This window comes from Solenopsis invicta, chromosome 9 (genome assembly GCF_016802725.1).
Source record: "Solenopsis invicta isolate M01_SB chromosome 9, UNIL_Sinv_3.0, whole genome shotgun sequence".
Classification (NCBI taxonomy): Eukaryota; Metazoa; Arthropoda; class Insecta; order Hymenoptera; family Formicidae; genus Solenopsis; species Solenopsis invicta.
In genome coordinates this window covers 4,206,761-4,228,766 of record NC_052672.1, presented here as the reverse complement: position 1 = coordinate 4,228,766, position 22,006 = coordinate 4,206,761, and the positions used below count along the sequence as shown (strand labels likewise).

The 22,006-nt window shown below is 30.5% G+C and overlaps 2 protein-coding genes across 2 annotated transcripts; one reads left to right on the top strand and one right to left on the bottom strand.

Annotated features, from left to right (window-relative positions):
* Window positions 1-6,169: 6,169 nt before the first annotated feature.
* On the bottom strand, window positions 6,170-9,993 carry LOC120358692 (general transcription factor II-I repeat domain-containing protein 2-like). The gene is made up of 2 exons (XM_039453726.1): window positions 9,540-9,993; window positions 6,170-9,457 (listed from the first exon to the last, which is right to left on the bottom strand). Exon 2 carries the CDS (start codon window positions 8,574-8,576, stop codon window positions 7,218-7,220), a length of 1,359 nt encoding a protein of 452 aa, XP_039309660.1. The 5' UTR covers window positions 8,577-9,457; window positions 9,540-9,993; the 3' UTR covers window positions 6,170-7,217.
* Window positions 9,994-14,734: 4,741 nt separating this feature from the next.
* Window positions 14,735-15,625, top strand: LOC120358693. The gene is made up of 3 exons (XM_039453729.1): window positions 14,735-14,947; window positions 15,211-15,442; window positions 15,525-15,625. The coding sequence occupies exons 1-3, from the start codon at window positions 14,864-14,866 to the stop codon at window positions 15,623-15,625; spliced, it is 417 nt and encodes a 138-aa protein (XP_039309663.1). The 5' UTR covers window positions 14,735-14,863.
* The last annotated feature ends 6,381 nt before the right edge of the window (window positions 15,626-22,006 follow it).

The window sequence follows — 22,006 nt, the reverse complement described above, 5'->3', positions numbered from 1 at the left end:
CAAATGCATAGCAAATGAAAAAACCCAATTAATCAACATACTAGAAGACATTAATAATCTCTTCGAACAACTTATATATGAGAACAATTTCAATAAATCAAGGCTGGTCAACAATTATGAGGAAGTCCTCCCGTACGAAAACTTATTATTCAAATCACAAATGCCTGTTTTTTATCGGATGGAATTTAACAATCAATTTAATTTAATCAATGTCGACCTGAAAAGTGGAAAAACAATTAATGAAGCTGAAGATTTCGCTACTAAATTTATTAAAATATTTGAAAACAAAATGAAAAACAAATGTTGCATTTTCACGGATAGATCGAGAATCGAAACAGAAATCAATTGCAAAGTAGGAATGGCCATTTGGAGTACTGATGAAAACTTTACTAAAGGATTTAAACTTTTTCATATCACTTCCATTTTCTTGGCGGAAGCATTTGCAATACTGAGTACTCTCAAAATGATTGTTAATTCAAATCTTAATGATTTCCTGATTTTTTCGGATTCTAAAAGTGTTCTTGAAGCTTTAAGAAACTCAAAAAAGCTAAAAAGTCAATCTTTCATTATACAAAAAATTAATAAACTTCTCTACGACTGTAAAAATAAAAACAAAAATATAGAAATGGTCTGGATTCCATCCCATAAAAAAATACTAGGCAACGAAAAGGCTGATGAACTATATAGCGAAAAGATCAGCACAGGAGGGCTTGTTACTCGAACAAGAGGTGCCATACTCAGATGTTGTAAATATCTTTAGTGCTAAATATACCAAAGAAAATGAGAAGTTCCTCCAACAAAAAGCGCGTGAACAAAAAAAAGGGTACTTTTTTCTTCGAGAACTATTTGAAACATTCCACTCGTCCATGGTTCTTCAACATAAATTTCAATAGGAAATCTATCGTGACAATTAACAGACTCCGCAGTGGGCATAATTCTTTAAAAAATAGTTTATTTATAATAGATTTAAGATTATTGACAATAATCTCTGCCTATGTGGCCAAATTGAAGATGAAAACCACATTTTATGGGAGTGCGAGAAATTTACTAAAGAAAGAAGAACCATGATCGAGAACTTTAATAGATTGAAAATAAGTACGCCGATAGATCATAGAGAAATTCTTAAAAAAAATGAATCCCGAAGAGTTATTGATAGTCATAGAATATTTTAATAGTTGTAAGGTAACCATATAACCTGTTCCTATACGATTTCATAGATTATACAAATTCAAATGTTCCGTATTCCAATGAATATTTTGATGTAAGCGACACCTACAGCGCCTGCATATATGCACAGGGTGTTTCTTAAAAAGGGTTCACCAATTATATAGTGTTATTCCTTGTTAAAGACTGAATTGAAAAGTCGTAAACCATTTTCTTCTATAAATGTTTAATAAAGCACAAATTACTGAGTAAAGCTAATGCAATCAACGCTATCCTTTAAACAGACATATGTCGATGAACTACGCGCCTAGGGCCCTATTCTTGAAAACATACTAATTAATAACTTGCTAGTTGCCTCTACAACTTCACCGACGTATGTCTGATTGAATTAGCTTTATTTAATACTTACTGCTTTTATTAAACATTTTAGGAAAAAATGGTTTACAATTTTTTGATTCAGTTTTCATTTGAAACACTCTGTATATGTCAAAAAACAAAAAAAGAAGGAAGGAAGCGTCGATCTCAGCTATCCTACCGGTAATTTCAGATAGAACCTACGCGAATCGCAGGAATTTTCCGAGCTAGCATTTCATTGTTTCTCTCAGTGAACAGTAAATTAAATCCGTTTTATTTACTCTCCGTCTCTCTCTATCGAGACAGCGCACACGACTGAGGGAGTTCGAGCTAGCTTTTGCGAGCCCGCGACAGGCCTCTAGCACATTCGAGCTACACACGAGTATATTTCCGCTAAACATAGTCAACACAATTATTCTCAAATATACAATTAATTTGCTGTTTTTACGAACTGATTATTTGCATCGCCGCGATTGTGATTTTATACATATACGCCGCGTTTAACACGAGTAATTGTAACATGTTTGTGTGTCTCAAGTTAACCAGTGAAGAAAAAACGATAGTTTCTTCGAAAGACATATATAATTTCAATGAAAAAAAAATAATAAAGACAAAACTATACCGAATTAAGTCCGCGCAAGGTGAAAAAATATCCAAGCACTCTGTGGTGGCTTATCACGGTAAGTTTTTTGTCTTATTTACAACATATATTTTACATTTAATTTTAGAGATAGTTGAAGAGATGTATTTTGGTTGATCGGATTTAAAAATCGTTATTAAATCTATCTACATATCCCAGTAAGCAAGAAAATCACAAAAGCACGCTCGACTACCGGTAGCGGTATAATGCATGTCCTAATGCGTTTTTATATTATTACAGAAAATTGAAATATTTTAGAGAAACAGATTCTCAGAAAGCGTCTTGCAGCTGTTCCAACTGCTTATTTGGATTCCGCCTCTGATCCAGAAATCCAAAACTTGAGAAAAGTAAGTTTTTTATTTACTTACAAAAACTCAACACTTATAAAAATCCAATTAAAAAAAAATATTTCCTGTAAAATACAATCTCTTAATAATCTTTGACAAATGTTATAGTGAAATGAAATAATTCAATTATTAATATTTAAAAAAATGTAATTTTATTAAATTGTGCTAAACATAAGTATGTAGGATTCTACATCACCAAATCACACACATTATATCTGACCCATAGTCCTACTCTTTTTTCTTTTATACCGATATTAATTTGTCGGCATTGACTGTAATTTTCGGATGTTGATCAAATAGTGCCTTTTGTTAAATTTTTTTTAAATCCTAAAAGTTTTTTGTTGCAAAGATATGATTTTTTTTTAAAGACAGTGTAGATTTTTGAACAATTTTTCATTTTTGCCTAATAGTTTTTTCTTTTTAACTTTATAATAGCTTTATAATAAATCATTTTTTGGCAATGCCGTTTGTGCAGTCACATTTATGAGATTCTAAACTTTCATTTGAAAAAAAATTGTTGAAAAATATTGACTGGAACCAAAATTATAGCTTCTCAATGTTAATAAAGTCTTCCAGGTATGAAGATGTGTTTACGTAAATATTGTAATTGCGTACAACTCATAAACTAATAGAATTTTAAATAATAACCGCGAAAAGCTCAAGTATATTTACTTTTAGTCAAAGATGTTCATCGTTGTAATAGCCTTTTGCCAGGTATGTATTTTCAGTATTTGACTATTTATCTGTGTAGGAATCAAGAGCGGCTAACAATACCAAAAATATTTTAAATATCAAATCACAGAAGTTGTCGGAGCAACATAAACGCGATATGGTAAAAAAAATTTGTTATATTAATAATGTGTACTTATTACATTTATTCTAATCCCTTGGTAAATTTTTATCTACGTATTTTAAGATATTTTTTAAATAACAATGTTACGTGACTTTTACACATTGCATAATTAATAAATTATTAATTATTAAATTGACATTTAAAGAATATATTGTCTTCTGAACGCGTACTATTAAAAATGTACAAATTTTCTGCGTGTAGTTATAGAATACAGGAATAAACGTCAATGTTCTTGTAAAAGTTAAATAATATTACCTTATATCTTCGTTCAATGTTTTATTTGTATATGTGCGAAATAATACGTGAGTAATTTAAATGAAAAAATTTTTCCAATAACAAGATTACACATTAAAAATTTCTGTAAATCTTTCTTTACATTTTTTTTTAATTCCGCATAATTAAAGGCCTTAATTATAGACCGAATATTATGAACGTAATGAATATTACCTAAACAAAGTTATACACAAATTATATAAATGTTAATTTATTATTATAATTATTTGCAACGATACCTGAAGTTACTGTATTAGATTACATAAAATTGTTAATTTAAACGATAAATTGTTACACAATGTTTAACTATTAACAATTCCTAGCGAACACAGTTACATAACGGCAATGTTAATAAAATAAAATCGAAAGTAACACGCAATATAACATGCGCGTTATATGTAATGTTCATGTTAGTTGTAATTTCCCACTCATAAAAAAAATAACAGTTACATAACAGTTGTATCATATTTGTTATACAGCCCTGCCGAAAATGTACGATTAAAACCGATAAAAAAAAAGTAATCCGAATCGATCGGGATTTCTGCACCGAAAATATAGTATTAAAACCGACTGAAAATAAAAACCCAATCGAAACCCAGATAGATTTATTAAAACAGAATACATTAATGTAAATGTAATAAATGTTTAATTTACAAAAAACATTTCTTGTATCTTTTTCGTTAACAAGGATTAAAAAAAGATTAAATTTGAATTAAACATTTTATTTAAGTACAAAATTAAATAACAATACAAATTATTTACACATAAAAATATAAAATTTTATATGGAACATCGTTCCATACATACACATCATGTTTGAAAAAAGTGAGAGCGAATATTCGTCTCGAGGTTACAATAAGCAGCTCCTAAAAGTCTCACTGAAGTATGAGCTGGGGAGTCGGCCGCCGTGACGCCTAGATATAACGCATGTGGCCGCACTCGACTAACGAGAAAATCTCCCACGGCGTGGCCACCTAGTGGTGGCGCCAGAACTCACTTGTTAAATCCATTTTAATTAAAAATTACAGAATTTCATAAATTATAATTAAATCAAATTTTAATGCGATGTGACACGTTGAGACGCTAACAATTCTTATGTACCATTTTTAAATAGATATTTTGATAACAACACTATAAATCACGTTAACAAATTTGTGAAATTGTCCAAAAGCTATGTTTTTTTTTGCAATTAATAATTCTTGACAACCGTCAAGAAAAAAATAGTTTCCAAACAATTTTATAAATTAGTAAAAATGATGTACAATGTTATTTTATCAAAATAGCTTTTTATTTAAAAAATAGCACGCAAGAATTTTCAGCGTTTCAGCATATCATTTCTCGCTACTAATGTCAGGATTTTGAAACGTGATCGCTGAGAGTATTTAGGAGTCTTAATGCAAATGAATTAAAATTTAAAAAAATTTTTATATTATGCATTACACTTAAATAATTCACGAAAGCGATATTAAAATCAATTACGATTTGTACATAATTAAAACCGATTACTTTTTAATCCGCTCGTGGATTGAACCGATTAAAACAGATTAAAATCAATTAAAAAGGATTCCGTTTTAATCGGTTTTAATTGCACATTTTCGGCAGGGAGGAGTCGTATTAATAATTCAGTTTTATAACAGTTATATTATTAAAATAAAATGTTTGTTATATAAACCTGATAAACGGCAGTTATATGATTGTTATAAGTTATTGGATTGTAATATCAACAATTCAATTTTACATAACTACAATATTGCTAGATTGTAAAAATTCGTTATATAACGTGACACACTCAAGTTATATAACTATTATTTACTGTGTTTGCTGGGTTACTTTTAAAAAATATTAAAATACATATTTGGTTTTATAAATTACGTTGCTGACAAAAATTGTTTAGACGAAAAATTATTTTAATCAACATGCCACAGTAATAATATTTTCATAAATTTACGCAAGTATCAATTCGAAAGTAACAATGTATGTGTATAATGTTCAGAACATATTAAAAAAACAGTAATTCAGGTAATGCACAGGCCCATGAGAAGGTGTCGAAATTATTTCGCACCTAACGTACGGAGCCGACTGCACTGGTTGGGAAAACATTTACCGGGAAAGCTCATATGTCGTGCCGCGGTATGGCCAATTTTCACAAATTTATTATTTTGAAACTAAGGCCTATTCGATCAAACGCCGGGAGACATAAACGTTTTTTTCGTCTCCAGAAAAACTAAAAAAATTGGGATCGAAATTCCAGGGTAACACACCTGATCCTCCCCTTGTCAGTGAAAAAAAATCGTACAACGCTCATCAAAAACGCAAATTAAAGGGAAAAATCCACGCTTTCGAACGCTGTAAACCGCATGAAATTTTTTTATCGCGTCGTGTAGCTTTGCAAAGTTTGTAAAATATTTTGAAATTTGACGCATCCCCATTTAAATCTGCGTAACTTCGTAAATAATCTGTAAATCGTTTAATGACTTATCAATTTCAAAACTAAATATTTCAAGCTTTAAAATGTTTTTTTAAAAATTTTCTTACAATCGTTTTTGACAAAGTTACTCTCTTGAATTACGCCTATATTTCGGAGTCAGAGTAGGTGTTTAAATTATTTTGTCCAAGTTTTGTAAATTACTAAAATTATTTCAATACTTTTTGTCCACTTTTTGTTTACAGACAACATCATATTTAATGATAAACAAAAATATGAGTTAAAGGACGCATATTCAACAGTAGCTGTAATAAATAAATTTATATATAGAGTACACAAGATGTTAAAAGTAGCAAAGAAAACATTCGACGATACCATTCATAGCGATGGAAGATATAGTGACGACGAATACGAAGACAATTTAAATCATGATAACAATCTTATCATGTTTTATAAGGCTGGCCTAACAGTGTCAAATGCATTACTAATGATAGTCAGTTATTGTTTGTAGTTTAATGTGACTATAGAAGGAAAAAGAGCTCTTATTGCACTCATAAAAAGATTAGGCCAAAATTTGAATAATGGAATGTTAGTCAGTACATGCTGTCGAAATTATACAATCCGCCGAAAGAAAAAATTGCTTTACATTATTACTGTACGTCTTGCAATAAGAATTATCAACCTTTCCCTTTCGCAATAATATGGGCACAATAAAATCTACCTGTTTTGCGTGCACAGTAAACAATATATTTTAAATACAAATAATGGTAATTCTTTTGTTACAATAGATATAGAATGTCATATTCAACAGCTATGAAATAGAAAAGAAATTCAGAGATGTCTCTTGGAAATATGAGAAATGTGAAAAGTGTGAACAATAGTGAAGACATTGTTATTCGTGACGTGTACGATAGCGATTTGTATACAAATATAGAGACGAACGTTCCAGGATCATTGATTTTCATTTGCAATATAGATAGCGCACCAGAGTTTCATAATTCTAAAAGAAGTTTTTGGCTAATGCAGATATTAATAAACGAACTACCACCGAAAATTTGTTTTCAAAATATTATATTAGCAGCCATGTAGATAACAAAAACTGAACCAAAAGCAGATTTTATAAATCTTTATATGACACACTTAATTGAAGAAACAAACTACCTAAGACAAAAGAGAATTCGATTCTAGATCTTTTATAATTTTTTCACAACAAGGAAAATGGTGTAATTCGTTCTTAGATATTTCAATTAAAAATAGATTTATTTTATTGCGAAATCCATTAATATTGCTTATTAAATCAGAAATTGTTTGATTGCACTTTTGAAGTTGTAAATTTAAAATATTTAAATGATTAGTCATAGCTGTTAAAAAAGCTAATTTTTTTAGAAAATCGGTACTTTTGAATTTATTTTGCAACTCTAATGAGTCTTTTAGAACATAACGTTCCAAAAAGTTTGGAATTTCTTTCCGAAGCGCAAAAAAACGTTGCAAACATTTTCCTGCAATTAGCCATCTAATTTCGGAATGCATTAACAGATCTGGATAACTAGCATTAAATTCGTCTAAAAATATTTGAAATTTACGATGGGAAAGGGATCTGTTACCGCCTCTAATAATATTTGTAATTTTGGTTACAGTTTTCATTGTATCGGATAATTTAAGCGCTTTTCCACATAAAACTTCCTGATGGATTATACAATGAAACATTAAACATTTTACATCATTTTCCAAAAGTAATCCCTTTAGACCAGTTTTGGATCCAATCATTGCTGGTGCTCCGTCAGTAACAATAGCAGAACATTTATCAAAAGAATCAACAAATTTTTTTACTTGTTCTTTTAATGCATTATAAATATCGATTCCTTTTGTCGTATCGTGTAGTGGAACTAAAGTTAACAAATCTTCATGAATAGAGAAATCGTGCTGAATAATTCGTACAAATATTGAAAGCTGACTTACGTCAGAATTATCAGTGCTCTCGTCCAAACAAAGGGAATAGTATTTACACGTCGTTAACAAGTTTTTTAATTTTTCTTCAAGATAATTGCCAATATCATGGATTCTTCTTGAAACTGTTTGTGGCGATAAAGATACGGTGTTAAAGTATTGTACAGTTTCATGAAGATTAAACGCTTTTGCCATTTCTATGGCTCCTTTTTTTATGACATTTTCAGTAGAGAAACTTTTTTTTTCGCGAGCTACAAGTAGAGCAATGGCATAAGAAGCAGTTAGAGATTGTTTTGATAAATTTATATTTTTATCTGTATCAACGTGCTTTTGCGATGTTGTATGTTTAAATTTTAATTCTTGTATTAATTTTAATTTTTTTTCGTTATTATAATTTTCATATTTTATTTTGTGACAAAGATTATAGTGTCTCTTAATATGGAACATTTCTGCACGTGACAAAATTTTGGAACAAATGAGACACTGTGGTTGGTCGTGATTATTAAGAATAAAAAAATAATCATTTTCCCATTCTGTTAGCTGCAATTGCTTATTTTTAACTCTTTTTGCCATTTAAATTTTTGCCAAATAAATTTTAATATTTTATTTTAATTTTTGAAATGTTTTTTTTGCCAAAATATGTAGCTGAGCTAACGCGCGTATTCTCCTCTGTTTTATCTTTCAGCGACGGCTCGCTTTGCATCATAGGCTGTGTTCCGTTTTTACTGGCAGTACTGAAAATTTATAGTTCATGTCACCTATACTATACATTTTCAGTACTGGCAGTTAATATCGGAACACAGCCTCAGTAGCACAGGCCTTTCCATCTCGTCCGCTCGTGCGTAACCCCCTCCATATGGCTCAATCTCCTACGCGACGCCTGCGCCATGGGTCTCGGGTAGGAGACTGAGCCATATGGAGGGGGTAAACCACGAGCGTTCGAGAGGCAGGGGGATTTCAGGAAGTAAATCGCACGCCGTGCGCGAGTTGGAAGGCTTTGATGTAGCTGGTGCTATATTCCTGGATCTCAAGCGCAGTTCGTTATCTCCTCTCTAAACATGAAAATTAGTTACGAACGAATGAAAGTTATCTTATGGATATGCAAGAGGCTATCAATTTCCAACAGCGTATACCTAGAGTGAAAGGTTTATCAATTCTCGCAACTGATCTGGTCTTTTTTGATAACATTTGGAGGTATTCAGTTGATGTGATGCATAAAATATTACTTAGATCTGTGCAACAACTGTGGGAATTGTAGAACAAATCCAAGAAGCTTATATTATTAAAATAATTATTAAAATAATTAGGTTAAGGTGAAATAAGGTGTAAAAGTTGTTTTTCGAGATAAAGAATTATCTCACTTTCTTATCATGTTTATGTATCATAACTCACCGCCGGAACATCTTTCATTATGTTTTCATGTGGCTTTATAGGTATCGTATTATTTTTACCATCTGTGTAAAAGAAACGTAATATAATACTCATACAATAATTTAAAATTATAAACCATTTTTGGAAAAATAATTTCAAGCATACCCGTCAATTGTTTCACATAACTGATAACAGTTTTCTGCAATTCCATATTTAGCCCCGTCATTTCATTATTCATCGCTTTCAAGTCTTTTATTTTAATCTTGGCCGACTCTAAAGCAGCTTCTAGTTGCTCACTTTTCTTCTTTTCCGCAACATACAGCTTACGTAAATCTTGCAACTTTATAAATAATGGCTCGTTTACCGGTTTGCATGGCAGTTTTCGCGTTTTATTAATCTGAAATCACATTACATTATGTATTCGTAAATTTCATCCTGTATTTTTTTCTTTTTCATTTTAAAATTGAAATTTGTCTTATATCAATCGAGTTATTTATTCACTATCATACAACATTACGAGACAATATAAGTTGAACGCACAAATTAGCTAAACATTCAATTAATTATGATCATACTACATACAATACAACACGGAATTTTTTTCCATGACGTTGATAAATATAACATTGTTATGAATATATTATACAAAAATTTACATACCAGAGCATTAGATTTTTTTGACAACACCGATGCACTCTTTATGCCAATTGTACGAACGATGTGCGCACACTGTTCGTATGACTTCCAAACTATTAAAATATTAAACTTGAGTCTAAATAAATCAAATTTAGAAATATAATAATTAATCTAAATAAATGTTTACAAAAATGTAAAATTATTCCTAAATTATAATGTATAAATATTGTCGTATGAAATATTATACATTGAGCATGGTAACTCTTTAAATAAAAAATAATCAAACGGTTTTTGTTAATAAGTGTAAAATATTTATATCTCAAATTTAAATTTATCTAATTGTTGACAAATATTAGAGATTTTAGTTTGTTAAAACTGTTTTATTCTACGTATCATCTTAACGCAAAATTGTCAATTCGTGATTTAATACTATTATTGTACAATATTCGCACGGTATGCCTCGGATTAATAAGAAAAACCTTTAATTAAATTATGTCTCTTTTATTTCTTTCAATGGATGTAAAGTATGTACTCCACAAATTTATTTAAAAATAATTTAATAAAATGTGCGCACTTGGAAGTTTTTTATGAGATCAATAAATAAATACCATATGAATAGACTTTTTTGTAAGATTAGATAAATAAACTATAGGTTAATATGCTTTGTTAACTATATAAAATTAAAGTTAATAATTTTTACACCAACAAACCAGTATGTACATATGTATGCACATGTGCGCAGGAGACGAGAGCTGATGACATAGCGCATGATAGAGAAAGACAAGGGTATGCTCTTGATCACCGTAATAACGGCCAGCCAATAGAGAGTTGTATCGTGACTACGTCATCATTACGGCACAATAAGCGGCAAATTGAACTGTTTTAGTTTTCAACAAAACGGACATTTTCCAACAAGCAACATATTTGACATAGCGTAACACAATAAAAAAAAGCTTTAATTTTAGCTGTTTTTCTGTATCAGTTGGTGCAACCTCGCTTTAACTGCATATAATTCATTTTTTATGAAAGTATGTCATTGTCTAATTTATTTACGCTTTCCAATAATAAGGATGTCACGTATACGTATCACGTTTTCGGCAACGGACAGCCATATGTTATTGATTTATCGAGTCAATGAATACTTATCAATATTATATAATATTTGAATTAAACATTAAATAATGGATATAAAGTAAATGTTAAATAAATGTTAAATAAATACGCAATTAATGTTAAATTAATGTTAATTTAATGTTTATAAAATAATAGTTTCAAATAAAAAATTAGTGTATAATAAATATTAAATCAATGTTGAATAAATGTTAAATTAATATTTTTTTAAATGTCTTTTCAAATAAAAAATTAATGTAAAATAAATAGTAAATCAATGTTAAATAAACGTTAAATTATTGTTTTTGAAAAAGTTTTTTTAAATAAAAAATTAATGTGAAATAAATATTAAATTAATGTTGAATAAATGTTAAATTAATGTTCTTAAAAAATGTTTTTTTAAATAAAAAATTAATGTGAAATAAATATTAAATCAATGTTAAATAAACGTTAAATTAATGTTTTTAAAAAAGTTTCTTCAAATAAAAAAATTATGTGAAATAAATATTAAATTAACGTTGAATAAATGTTAAATTAATGTTTTTGACAATGTTTTTTCAAACAAAAAATTAATGTGAAATAAATATTAAATTAATGTTGAATAAATGTTAAATTAATGTTCTTAAAAAATGTTTTTTCAAATAAAAAATTAATGTAAAATAAATATTAAATAAATGTTAAATTAATGTTTTTGACAATGTTTTTTCAAATGAAAAATTAATGTGAAATAAATATTAAATTAATGTTAAATAAATGTTAAATTAATATTTTTGACAATGTTTTTTCAAATGAAAAATTAATGTAAAATTAATATTAAATTAATGTTAAATAAATGTTAAATTAATGTTCTTAAAGAAATATTTTTTCAAATAAAAAATTAATGTAAAATAAATATTAAATTAATGTTGAATAAATGTTAAATTAATGTTTTTGACAATGTTTTTTCAAATAAATTAATGTGAAATAAATATTAAATTAATGTTGAATAAATGTTAAACTAATATTTTTAAAAAATGTCTTCTAATGAGAAAATTAATGTGAAATAAATGTTAAATTAATGTTGAATAAATGTTAAAAAAATGTTTTTAAAAAATGTTTTTTCAAATTAAAAATTAATGTGAAATAAATATTAATTAAAGTTAAATTAAAGTTAAATAAACGTTAAATAAATATTTTCCAAAATCATTATTTTAAATATTTAATTAATGTTAAATAAATGTTGAATAAACGTTAAATAAATATTAAATAAATATTTTTTTTAAAACATTATTTTAAATATTTAATTAATGTGAAATAAATATTTAATAAACGTTTAATAAATATTTTTCTTATAATGAATTGTACAATAAAAAATTAATATTAAATAAATATTAAAGAAACATTTAAAAAATATTGTGTGCTGGTTGGGTTGTGATCGAATCTGCCGCCAGCCTGCCGACACAGTGCTAACATTTTGCTGACTGGGTATATACATACATATATACATATATATATATATATATATATATATATGTATATATACATATTCTAAGTGTTTGGGCCTTAGTGGACTGTATTGATGAGATAATGCGGAAATTGACTGTATGTACTATGTATTGTACTGGCTCAAGTTACAAAAAAAAACGATATACGATACTTTATAATACGCCATGACACTTCCTCCTTAGAAGTGCCAAATCTTATTCAATTAAATTTCCGTGAGTAATAAGAAGTAGTTAAAGAGCGATATACTTTCCCTAACACTAAGGAAAATTGAAATTTATTCAGGTTAATTTGTAACAAATACAAATGTTTGCTTACATTGGATGTTTACATTTTTATATACGTATATGTAGTATGTAATAATATATTCTGATGTAGTGTACCACACTATACTCGTTTAGGAATTTGAACCAGGGGTAAATACGAGCAAAGTTACAATGGAAAATGAACATGATTAGCAAATACACGAAGAGTTGCAACTGGCACACGTGAGTTATATATTAATGTTAAACTGTAATGTACATATGTTGCAGGCAAATAGTTATTTTAGAAAGATAGTATTTGACTAGGAAAATACTATCTGCCTGGTTAAATAGTTCTCGCCCGTTTATTTTTGTGTCCAAATTTTAATTTGATGCAATAAGCGCATGTTTGGTAGTAATTTCCCTAGTAGCACAGTACATTGGCTTTACATTGGTTAACATTGGCGAAACATTGGTTATGTTGGGAGTACATTGGCCAATATTTCCCAATAAAGAGCCAATATTGGTCTTAGAATCAATTGCACATGCACTTATAATATTGCTCGCCAATTAATAAACAATATTGCATTGGAGGTGCATTGACCAAGATTTGCCAATGTAAAGCGAATATTGTTTATTAAAGAAATGGTAATGTACTGCCAATATTACAAGTCAACAATTTTACAATATTGCTCTTACATTGGAGGTGCATTGGCCAAGATTTGCCAATGTAAAGCGAATATTGTTTATTAAATAAACGGTAATATACTGCCAATACTACAAGTCAACAATTGTACAATATTGCACTTACATTGGAGATGCATTGGCTAAGATTTGCCAATGTAAAGCGAATATTTATTGAAGAAACGGTAATGTACTGCCAATATTACGAGTCAACAATTGTACAATATTGCACTTACATTGGAGGTGCATTGGCCAAGATTTGCCAATCAAAAGCGAATATTGTTTTTTAAAAAAACGGTAATGTGCTGCCAATGTTACGAGTTAACAATTGTACAATATTGTACTTATATTGGAAGCGCATTATTGGTCAAGATTTCCAAATCTAAAACGAATATTGGTTATGAAAGAAATATTAATGTGCTGCCAATGTTACGAGTCAATAATTGTATTGTAAATATTATCAATAAACAAAATAGTTTCATAAATGAAGAAACCTCAATCTACATTCCAATAAGCAAACAATATTTTTCAATTGTTTAAAAAAATTTTTTTTTATAAAAATTTTTTATAAAAATTCTTTATATTTAATTTGTATTATATTGACTTATATTTTCTAATTGCATTCTTACTCAAACAAATAACAGAAAAGTTATTCCAGATACTATTCCGCATTTGTGAAATTAGTAAAAAAACTATAATTTTATATTTGTTTATATAAATAATGTGCTTTAATTATACATATTCAATTTTTTCGATAACGTATATTGACCTGATCTACCAGTTATATACACGTATCAGCACAAAGTGTTCACAGGTCATCACGAGGGATCAGTTCGCAGCGATTACACAGGTCAAGCAACGTTCACCGGAGTTGCGACTTGGATGGGTGACCGCTTAGGTTCAAAAAAAAATTCGACAAAAATTGGTTAAAGTGTTAACCTTCTAATATTGGGCCAATGTTGAAAACCCAATGCACAATCAATATATAATATCGTATTTATTTTTTTTCAATATTGGTTAAATAAGGGTCGATATCAAACTTTGCAATATTGGACCAATATTGAAAATCAATTCACATCCAATAGATAATATTGGGTTGACTTGATTTTTCAATATTGGACCGATATTGCAACTTCAATATTGGTTAAATAAGAGTCAATATCATACTTTGCAATATTGGACTAATACTGAAAATCAATTCACACTCAATATAGAATATTGGGTTTACATTATTTCCCAATATTGAACCAATATTTTGTGCTACTAGGGTTGTAATGTATAAATTTTGATTTTCAGCAGAACAATGGTCATACAGATTCTGAAAAAAGAAAACAGATGTTACCTCAAAAAGAAAAACCAATAATAACAGAAAATGTTATAAAGAGTGCATCGGAGTTGTCGAAAAAATCTAATGTGCTGGTATGTAAATTTTTGTATAATATATTCATAACAATGTTATATTTATCAACGTCATGGAAAAAAATTCCGTGTTGTATTGTATGTAGTATGATCATAATTAATTGAATGTTTAGCTAATTTGTGCGTTCAACTCATATTGTCTCGTAATGTTGTATGATAGTGAATAAATAACTCGATTGATATAAGACAAATTTCAATTTTAAAATGAAAAAGAAAAAAATACAGGATGAAATTTACGTATACATAATGTAATGTGATTTCAGATTAATAAAACGCGAAAACTGCCATGCAAACCGGTAAACGAGCCATTGTTTATAAAGGTGCAAGATTTACGTAAGCTGTATGTTGCGGAAAAGAAGAAAAGTGAGCAACTAGAAGCTGCTTTAGAGTCGGCCAAGATTAAAATAAAAGACTTGAAAGCGATGAATAATGAAATGACGGGGCTAAATATGAAATTGCAGAAAACTGTTATCAGTTATGTGAAACAATTGACGGGTATGCTTGAAATTATTTTTCCAAAAATGGTTTATAATTTTAAATTATTGTATGAGTATTATATTACGTTTCTTTTACACAGATGGTAAAAATAATACGATACCTATAAAGCCACATGAAAACATAATGAAAGATGTTCCGGCGGTGAGTATGATACATAAACATGATAAGAAAGTGAGATAATTCTTTATCTCGAAAAACAACTTTTACACCTTATTTCACCTTAACCTAATTATTTTAATAATTATTTTAATAATATAAGCTTCTTGGATTTGTTCTACAATTCCCACAGTTGTTGCACAGATCTAAGTAATATTTTATGCATCACATCAACTGAATACCTCCAAATGTTATCAAAAAAGACCAGATCAGTTGCGAGAATTGATAAACCTTTCACTCTAGGTATACGCTGTTGGAAATTGATAGCCTCTTGCATATCCATAAGATAACTTTCATTCGTTCGTAACTAATTTTCATGTTTAGAGAGGAGATAACGAACTGCGCTTGAGATCCAGGAATATAGCACCAGCTACATCAAAGCCTTCCAACTCGCGCACGGCGTGCGATTTACTTCCTGAAATCCCCCTGCCTCTCGAACGCTCGTGGTTTACCCCCTCCATATGGCTCAGTCTCCTACCCGAGACCCATGGCGCAGGCGTCGCGTAGGAGATTGAGCCATATGGAGGGGGTTACGCACGAGCGGACGAGATGGAAAGGCCTGTGCTACTGAGATGCAAAGCGAGCCGTCGCTGAAAGATAAAACAGAGGAGAATACGCGCGTTAGCTCAGCTACATATTTTGGCAAAAAAAACATTTCAAAAATTAAAATAAAATATTAAAATTTATTTGGCAAAAATTTAAATGGCAAAAAGAGTTAAAAATAAGCAATTGCAGCTAACAGAATGGGAAAATGATTATTTTTTTATTCTTAATAATCACGACCAACCACAGTGTCTCATTTGTTCCAAAATTTTGTCACGTGCAGAAATGTTCCATATTAAGAGACACTATAATCTTTGTCACAAAATAAAATATGAAAATTATAATAACGAAAAAAAATTAAAATTAATACAAGAATTAAAATTTAAACATACAACATCGCAAAAGCACGTTGATACAGATAAAAATATAAATTTATCAAAACAATCTCTAACTGCTTCTTATGCCATTGCTCTACTTGTAGCTCGCGAAAAAAAAAGTTTCTCTACTGAAAATGTCATAAAAAAAGGAGCCATAGAAATGGCAAAAGCGTTTAATCTTCATGAAACTGTACAATACTTTAACACCGTATCTTTATCGCCACAAACAGTTTCAAGAAGAATCCATGATATTGGCAATTATCTTGAAGAAAAATTAAAAAACTTGTTAACGACGTGTAAATACTATTCCCTTTGTTTGGACGAGAGCACTGATAATTCTGACGTAAGTCAGCTTTCAATATTTGTACGAATTATTCAGCACGATTTCTCTATTCATGAAGATTTGTTAACTTTAGTTCCACTACACGATACGACAAAAGGAATCGATATTTATAATGCATTAAAAGAACAAGTAAAAAAATTTGTTGATTCTTTTGATAAATGTTCTGCTATTGTTACTGACGGAGCACCAGCAATGATTGGATCCAAAACTGGTCTAAAGGGATTACTTTTTGAAAATGATGTAAAATGTTTAATGTTTCATTGTATAATCCATCAGGAAGTTTTATGTGGAAAAGCGCTTAAATTATCCGATACAATGAAAACTGTAACCAAAATTACAAATATTATTAGAGGCGGTAACAGATCCCTTTCCCATCGTAAATTTCAAATATTTTTAGACGAATTTAATGCTAGTTATCCAGATCTGTTAATGCATTCCGAAATCAGATCGCTAATTGCAGGAAAATGTTTGCAACGTTTTTTTGCGCTTCGGAAAGAAATTCCAAACTTTTTGGAACGTTATGTTCTAAAAGACTCATTAGAGTTGCAAAATAAATTCAAAAGTACCGATTTTCTAAAAAGATTAGCTTTTTTAACAGCTATGACTAATCATTTAAATATTTTAAATTTACAACTTCAAAAGTGCAATCAAACAATTTCTGATTTAATAAGCAATATTAATGGATTTCGCAATAAAATAAATCTATTTTTAATTGAAATATCTAAGAACGAATTACACCATTTTCCTTGTTGTGAAAAAATTATAAAAGATCTAGAATCGAATTCTCTTTTGTCTTAGGCAGTTTGTTTCTTCAATTAAGTGCGTCATATAAAGATTTATAAAATCTGCTTTTGGTTCAGTTTTTGTTATCTACATGGCTGCTAATATAATATTTTGAAAACAAATTTTCGATGGTAGTTCGTTTATTAATATCTGCATTAGCCAAAAACTTCTTTTAGAACTATGAAACTCTGGTGCTCTATCTATATTGCAAATGAAAATCAATGATCCTGGAACGTTCGTCTCTATATTTGTATACAAATCGCTATCGTACACGTCACGAATAACAATGTCTTCACTATTGTTCACACTTTTCACATTTCTCCTATTTCCAAGAGACATCTCTGAATTTCTTTTCTATTTCATACCTCCGTGAAGTTGGCACCCGACTTTTACGAAATCAAATTTAAAAGTGTGTTTCTTGTAGGATTTTGTCTGTAGATGATTGTAGTAAACATTATTTTGTTTGTAGTTAAAAAATAAATATGTTATCAGTTTTTAAAAAACAGTAAAAAATTATTTAATAGCTACAGCTGAAATGGCATCAGATTTCAATCTGAAATCGTTTGTAGTTATTTGTAGTTCAAGAATTTTTGTTTAAAGTTTAAAATAAGAACGTTATCAATTTTTAAAAAAACAGTTGGGAATTATTTTATAACTACAGCACAAATGGCATCACATTTCGGTATAAAATTGTTTGTAGTTGTTTATAGTATAAGAGTTTTCATTCGTAGTTGATTGTAGTTTAAGAATTTTTGTTTGCAGTTGAAAAATAAATATGCTATCGTTTAAAAAAAACAGTAAGAAATTATTTAATAGCTACAGCTGAAATGGCATCAGATTTCAATCTGAAATTGTTTGTAGTTGTTTGTAGTATAAGAGTGAAAACTCTTATACTACAAACAACTACAAACGATTTTGGGTTGAAATCTGATGCCATTTGAGCTGTAGCTATTAAATAATTTTTTACTGTTTTTTTTAACCGATAGCATATTAATTTTCAATTGCAAACAAAAATTCTTAAACTACAATCAACTACGAACAAAAACTTTTACACTACAAACAACTACAAACAATTTTTAATGACGATACGATGTAATTTTTTTTTTAATTGTAATTTAATACCCAGCTGTTATTTAATAGTCAATTACAAACATATTTTTTAACTACAAACAAAATTTTGATACTACAAACAACTACAAACAATTTTATATAGAAATGTGATGCCATTTGTGCTGTAGTTATAAAATAATTCCCAACTGTTTTTTTTTAAATTGATAACGTTCTTATTTTTAAACTTTAAACAGAAATTCTTGAACTACAAACAACTACAAACGATTTCAGATTGAAATCTGATGCCATTTGAACTGTAGCTATTAAATAATTTCTTACTGTTTTTTTCTTTAAACCGATAGCATATTTATTTCTCAACTGCAAACAAAAATTCTTAAACTACAATCAACTTCGAATGAAAACTCTTATACTACAAACAACTACAAACGATTTCGGGTTGAAATCTGATGCCATTTGAACTGTAGCTATTAAATAATTTCTTACTGTTTTTTTCTTTAAACCGATAGCATATTTATTTCTCAACTGCAAACAAAAATTCTTAAACTACAATCAACTTCGAATGAAAACTCTTATACTACAAACAACTACAAACGATTTCGGGTTGAAATCTGATGCCATTTGAACTGTAGGTATTAAATAATTTCTTACTGTTTTTTAAAAACCGATAACATATTTATTTTTTAACTACAAACAAAATAATGTTTACTACAATCATCTACAGACAAAATCCTACAAGAAACACACTTTTAAATTTGATTTCGTAAAAGTCGGGTGCCAACTTCACGGAGGTCTATTTCATAGCTGTTGAATTTGACATTCTATATCTATTGTAACAAAATAATTACCATTATTTGTATTTAAAATATATGCACTCGCTGCAGGTAATTGGGCGTTTCCGTTGCTACCGTCATTGCGCGAACCGAAACGTCCAATTGCCAGCGGCGAATACACACTCAGTGCGCACTAGTTTTCCCAGTGAAAAACGCTATTATAGTTGGTTTATAATAACCGTTACCGTAAGACATAGGCTAATCATAGTCGATTTATATAAATTGACTCTGATTAGTCTATTTCTTACGGTTTACGGCTATTATAAATCAACCTATACATGATAACCACGCTCTGCGCGCGCATACATATGTATCCATGCATGTATCAATGCGCCAGCAGGAACACCGTTTCGACGGAACAAAAGAAGAAGAAGAAGAGGAGACTCTGTTTGTGCTGGCTGCAGTGTTCTCAGATTGAAAGATTTCTGACGCATGCGCAGTAGGGCACATGTTCTTTATCTAGCAGTAGCGCGCATAGCTTTACAAATAATAGGTATCGGGGAGCCCGTCTCAAGAAGGAAATAGGAAAAATTAAGGAATTGATATGTAAAGGACTTTATCGATTAAAAAATATAGTTATGGTAAGTCATAATAAACTTTATTAATTTTTTGCGTCTGCAGCCGACTTATTACAAATACCAACATTTGTTGCAAGGGCAAGAAAAACTGCAGAAAACCTTACCAGCATTCGAACAAATACAAAATTATATAATTATAAATGTATTATATTATTGTAAACAAAGAAATATAAATGTTATTATAATAACTATTTAAGTAACATATTAACTTGGGATCTCCCGACTTTTCAGAGCGTGTGTCTTGACAATCAACTTAATATCACTCATGCAGCGTCTCTAAATGTACTTTCAAAGATATTTTAATTTTTTCAAAAATGTTAGGTCAATTTGCCAAACATCATATTAACAAGGAATAAATATTTTTTTTAATATTTTAAATTTGTAACGATACGCCCCTCCATCGTCCGTGCGCCACCGTTCCGTCCACCGAACACCGAACGCCGAGTGCAGCCGAGGACAACGTGCGCGCACAACCGAACTTCGCCGTGCAACCACGCGGCGACACGCGCGCCGACCGTGGCGTTCCGTAACGCTCACACTCCGGCTCAACCGACCGAGCGCGCGGATTGGCTTGCTCAGCCGCGCGTTCGAATATAAAAGCCGGCAGTGGGAACGCACAAGTCAGATCCGTCCGACTATCCGACCCGTCCACAAGACCGAGCATTCTCGATCGCTCCTTAAAGACGAGCATTCTCGTCGCTCTCCTGCTCCTCGACGGGCATTCCCGTTGCTATCCTCGGCCGAGTATCCTCGACCAACCGACTCCGATATCCTCGACGAGCATTCTCGTTATCATCAACGGCCGAGCATTCTCGACCAATCACGTCCGAGATCCTCGACGAGCATTCTCGTCATCATCACCGGCCGAGCATTCTCGTCATCATCACCGGCCGAGCATTCTCGACCAATCACCGTCGTCCTCGAATACCTTTACCGTCGAAACGACAAAATTTCGTAACCCATTCATCGGCAGGGCACAAGCAACCTGTCGATCGAGCGCCCCACTTGCACGGGGCGCGCTCGGGCGAATCGCGGCGGCGACCGCGCCGGCAACGACCCGCACTTGCGCACACGCTTACACAACCGCTTTAGCCAATCCCGCCGCGCCCCGCGACTCCCCGACCGTACGGGCAAGCAGCCCGCATAACTCACTAGTCTAGCCGAAAACTTGTAAATAGATAGTTCTAGCATTAGATATAAACCGCTGGTAATCCGAGTACCAGCCATATCAGTATCTCTTTGCGATCTCTCTGTTATTAGCGCGATCATTATCTTTTTATTTTGATATCTCTCTATTTCGTTAGCTCTTTTATTTTCTTTCATGTTCATTCTGTCAGCTCTTTATGCAATTGTTATTTTTAATAAATCCTTCACTATCTTTTGCTACGTAAAACATTGGGTATAGTCATTACGGACACCTGACCAACCGACGAGCCTTATCCGGTCCGATCCCGAAGTTCCCGCACCGCACCGAACCGACCGAAACCGCGTACCGTTACAAATTATTATTTTATTATTATTCTTTAAATTTACATTTTTTACAATACCTATTTATTATATATGCAATATAGAACTTATGGGGCTGAGAATATAATAATACGTAAATAAAAATTCTATTATAATTATATAATATAAGGTAATTGTTAAGAATACCCACTGCACCTCCGATTTTGACGAAATTAGGCTCATTCGACGCGTTTTCACTCAAAATGAAAGAATCTGGCAAGAAAAGTGTCGCTCTGGCCCGCGAATCGAGATATCAAGTGTTAAAGTTGGCGATTGCACAGGTTAAGATACCTGTCATCTCGGCGTTATGTAGCAAACTGAGCATGCGCTTTGGGCACGTTTGCATGCTCCATGGGCACACACATACAAAAAGT

What these genes read in the sequence shown, in the direction of transcription:
- LOC120358693 (XM_039453729.1), top strand. Translation starts at nt 14,864, where the DNA reads ATGTTACCTCAAAAAGAAAAACCAATAATAACAGAAAATGTTATAAAG. An exon ending in CGAAAAAATCTAATGTGCTG is followed by an intron (nt 14,948 to 15,210) that starts GTATGTAAATTT and finishes ATGTGATTTCAG; the next exon opens with ATTAATAAAACGCGAAAACT. An exon ending in TTATGTGAAACAATTGACGG is followed by an intron (nt 15,443 to 15,524) that starts GTATGCTTGAAA and finishes TCTTTTACACAG; the next exon opens with ATGGTAAAAATAATACGATA.
- LOC120358692 (XM_039453726.1), bottom strand. Translation starts at nt 8,576, where the DNA reads ATGGCAAAAAGAGTTAAAAATAAGCAATTGCAGCTAACAGAATGGGAA.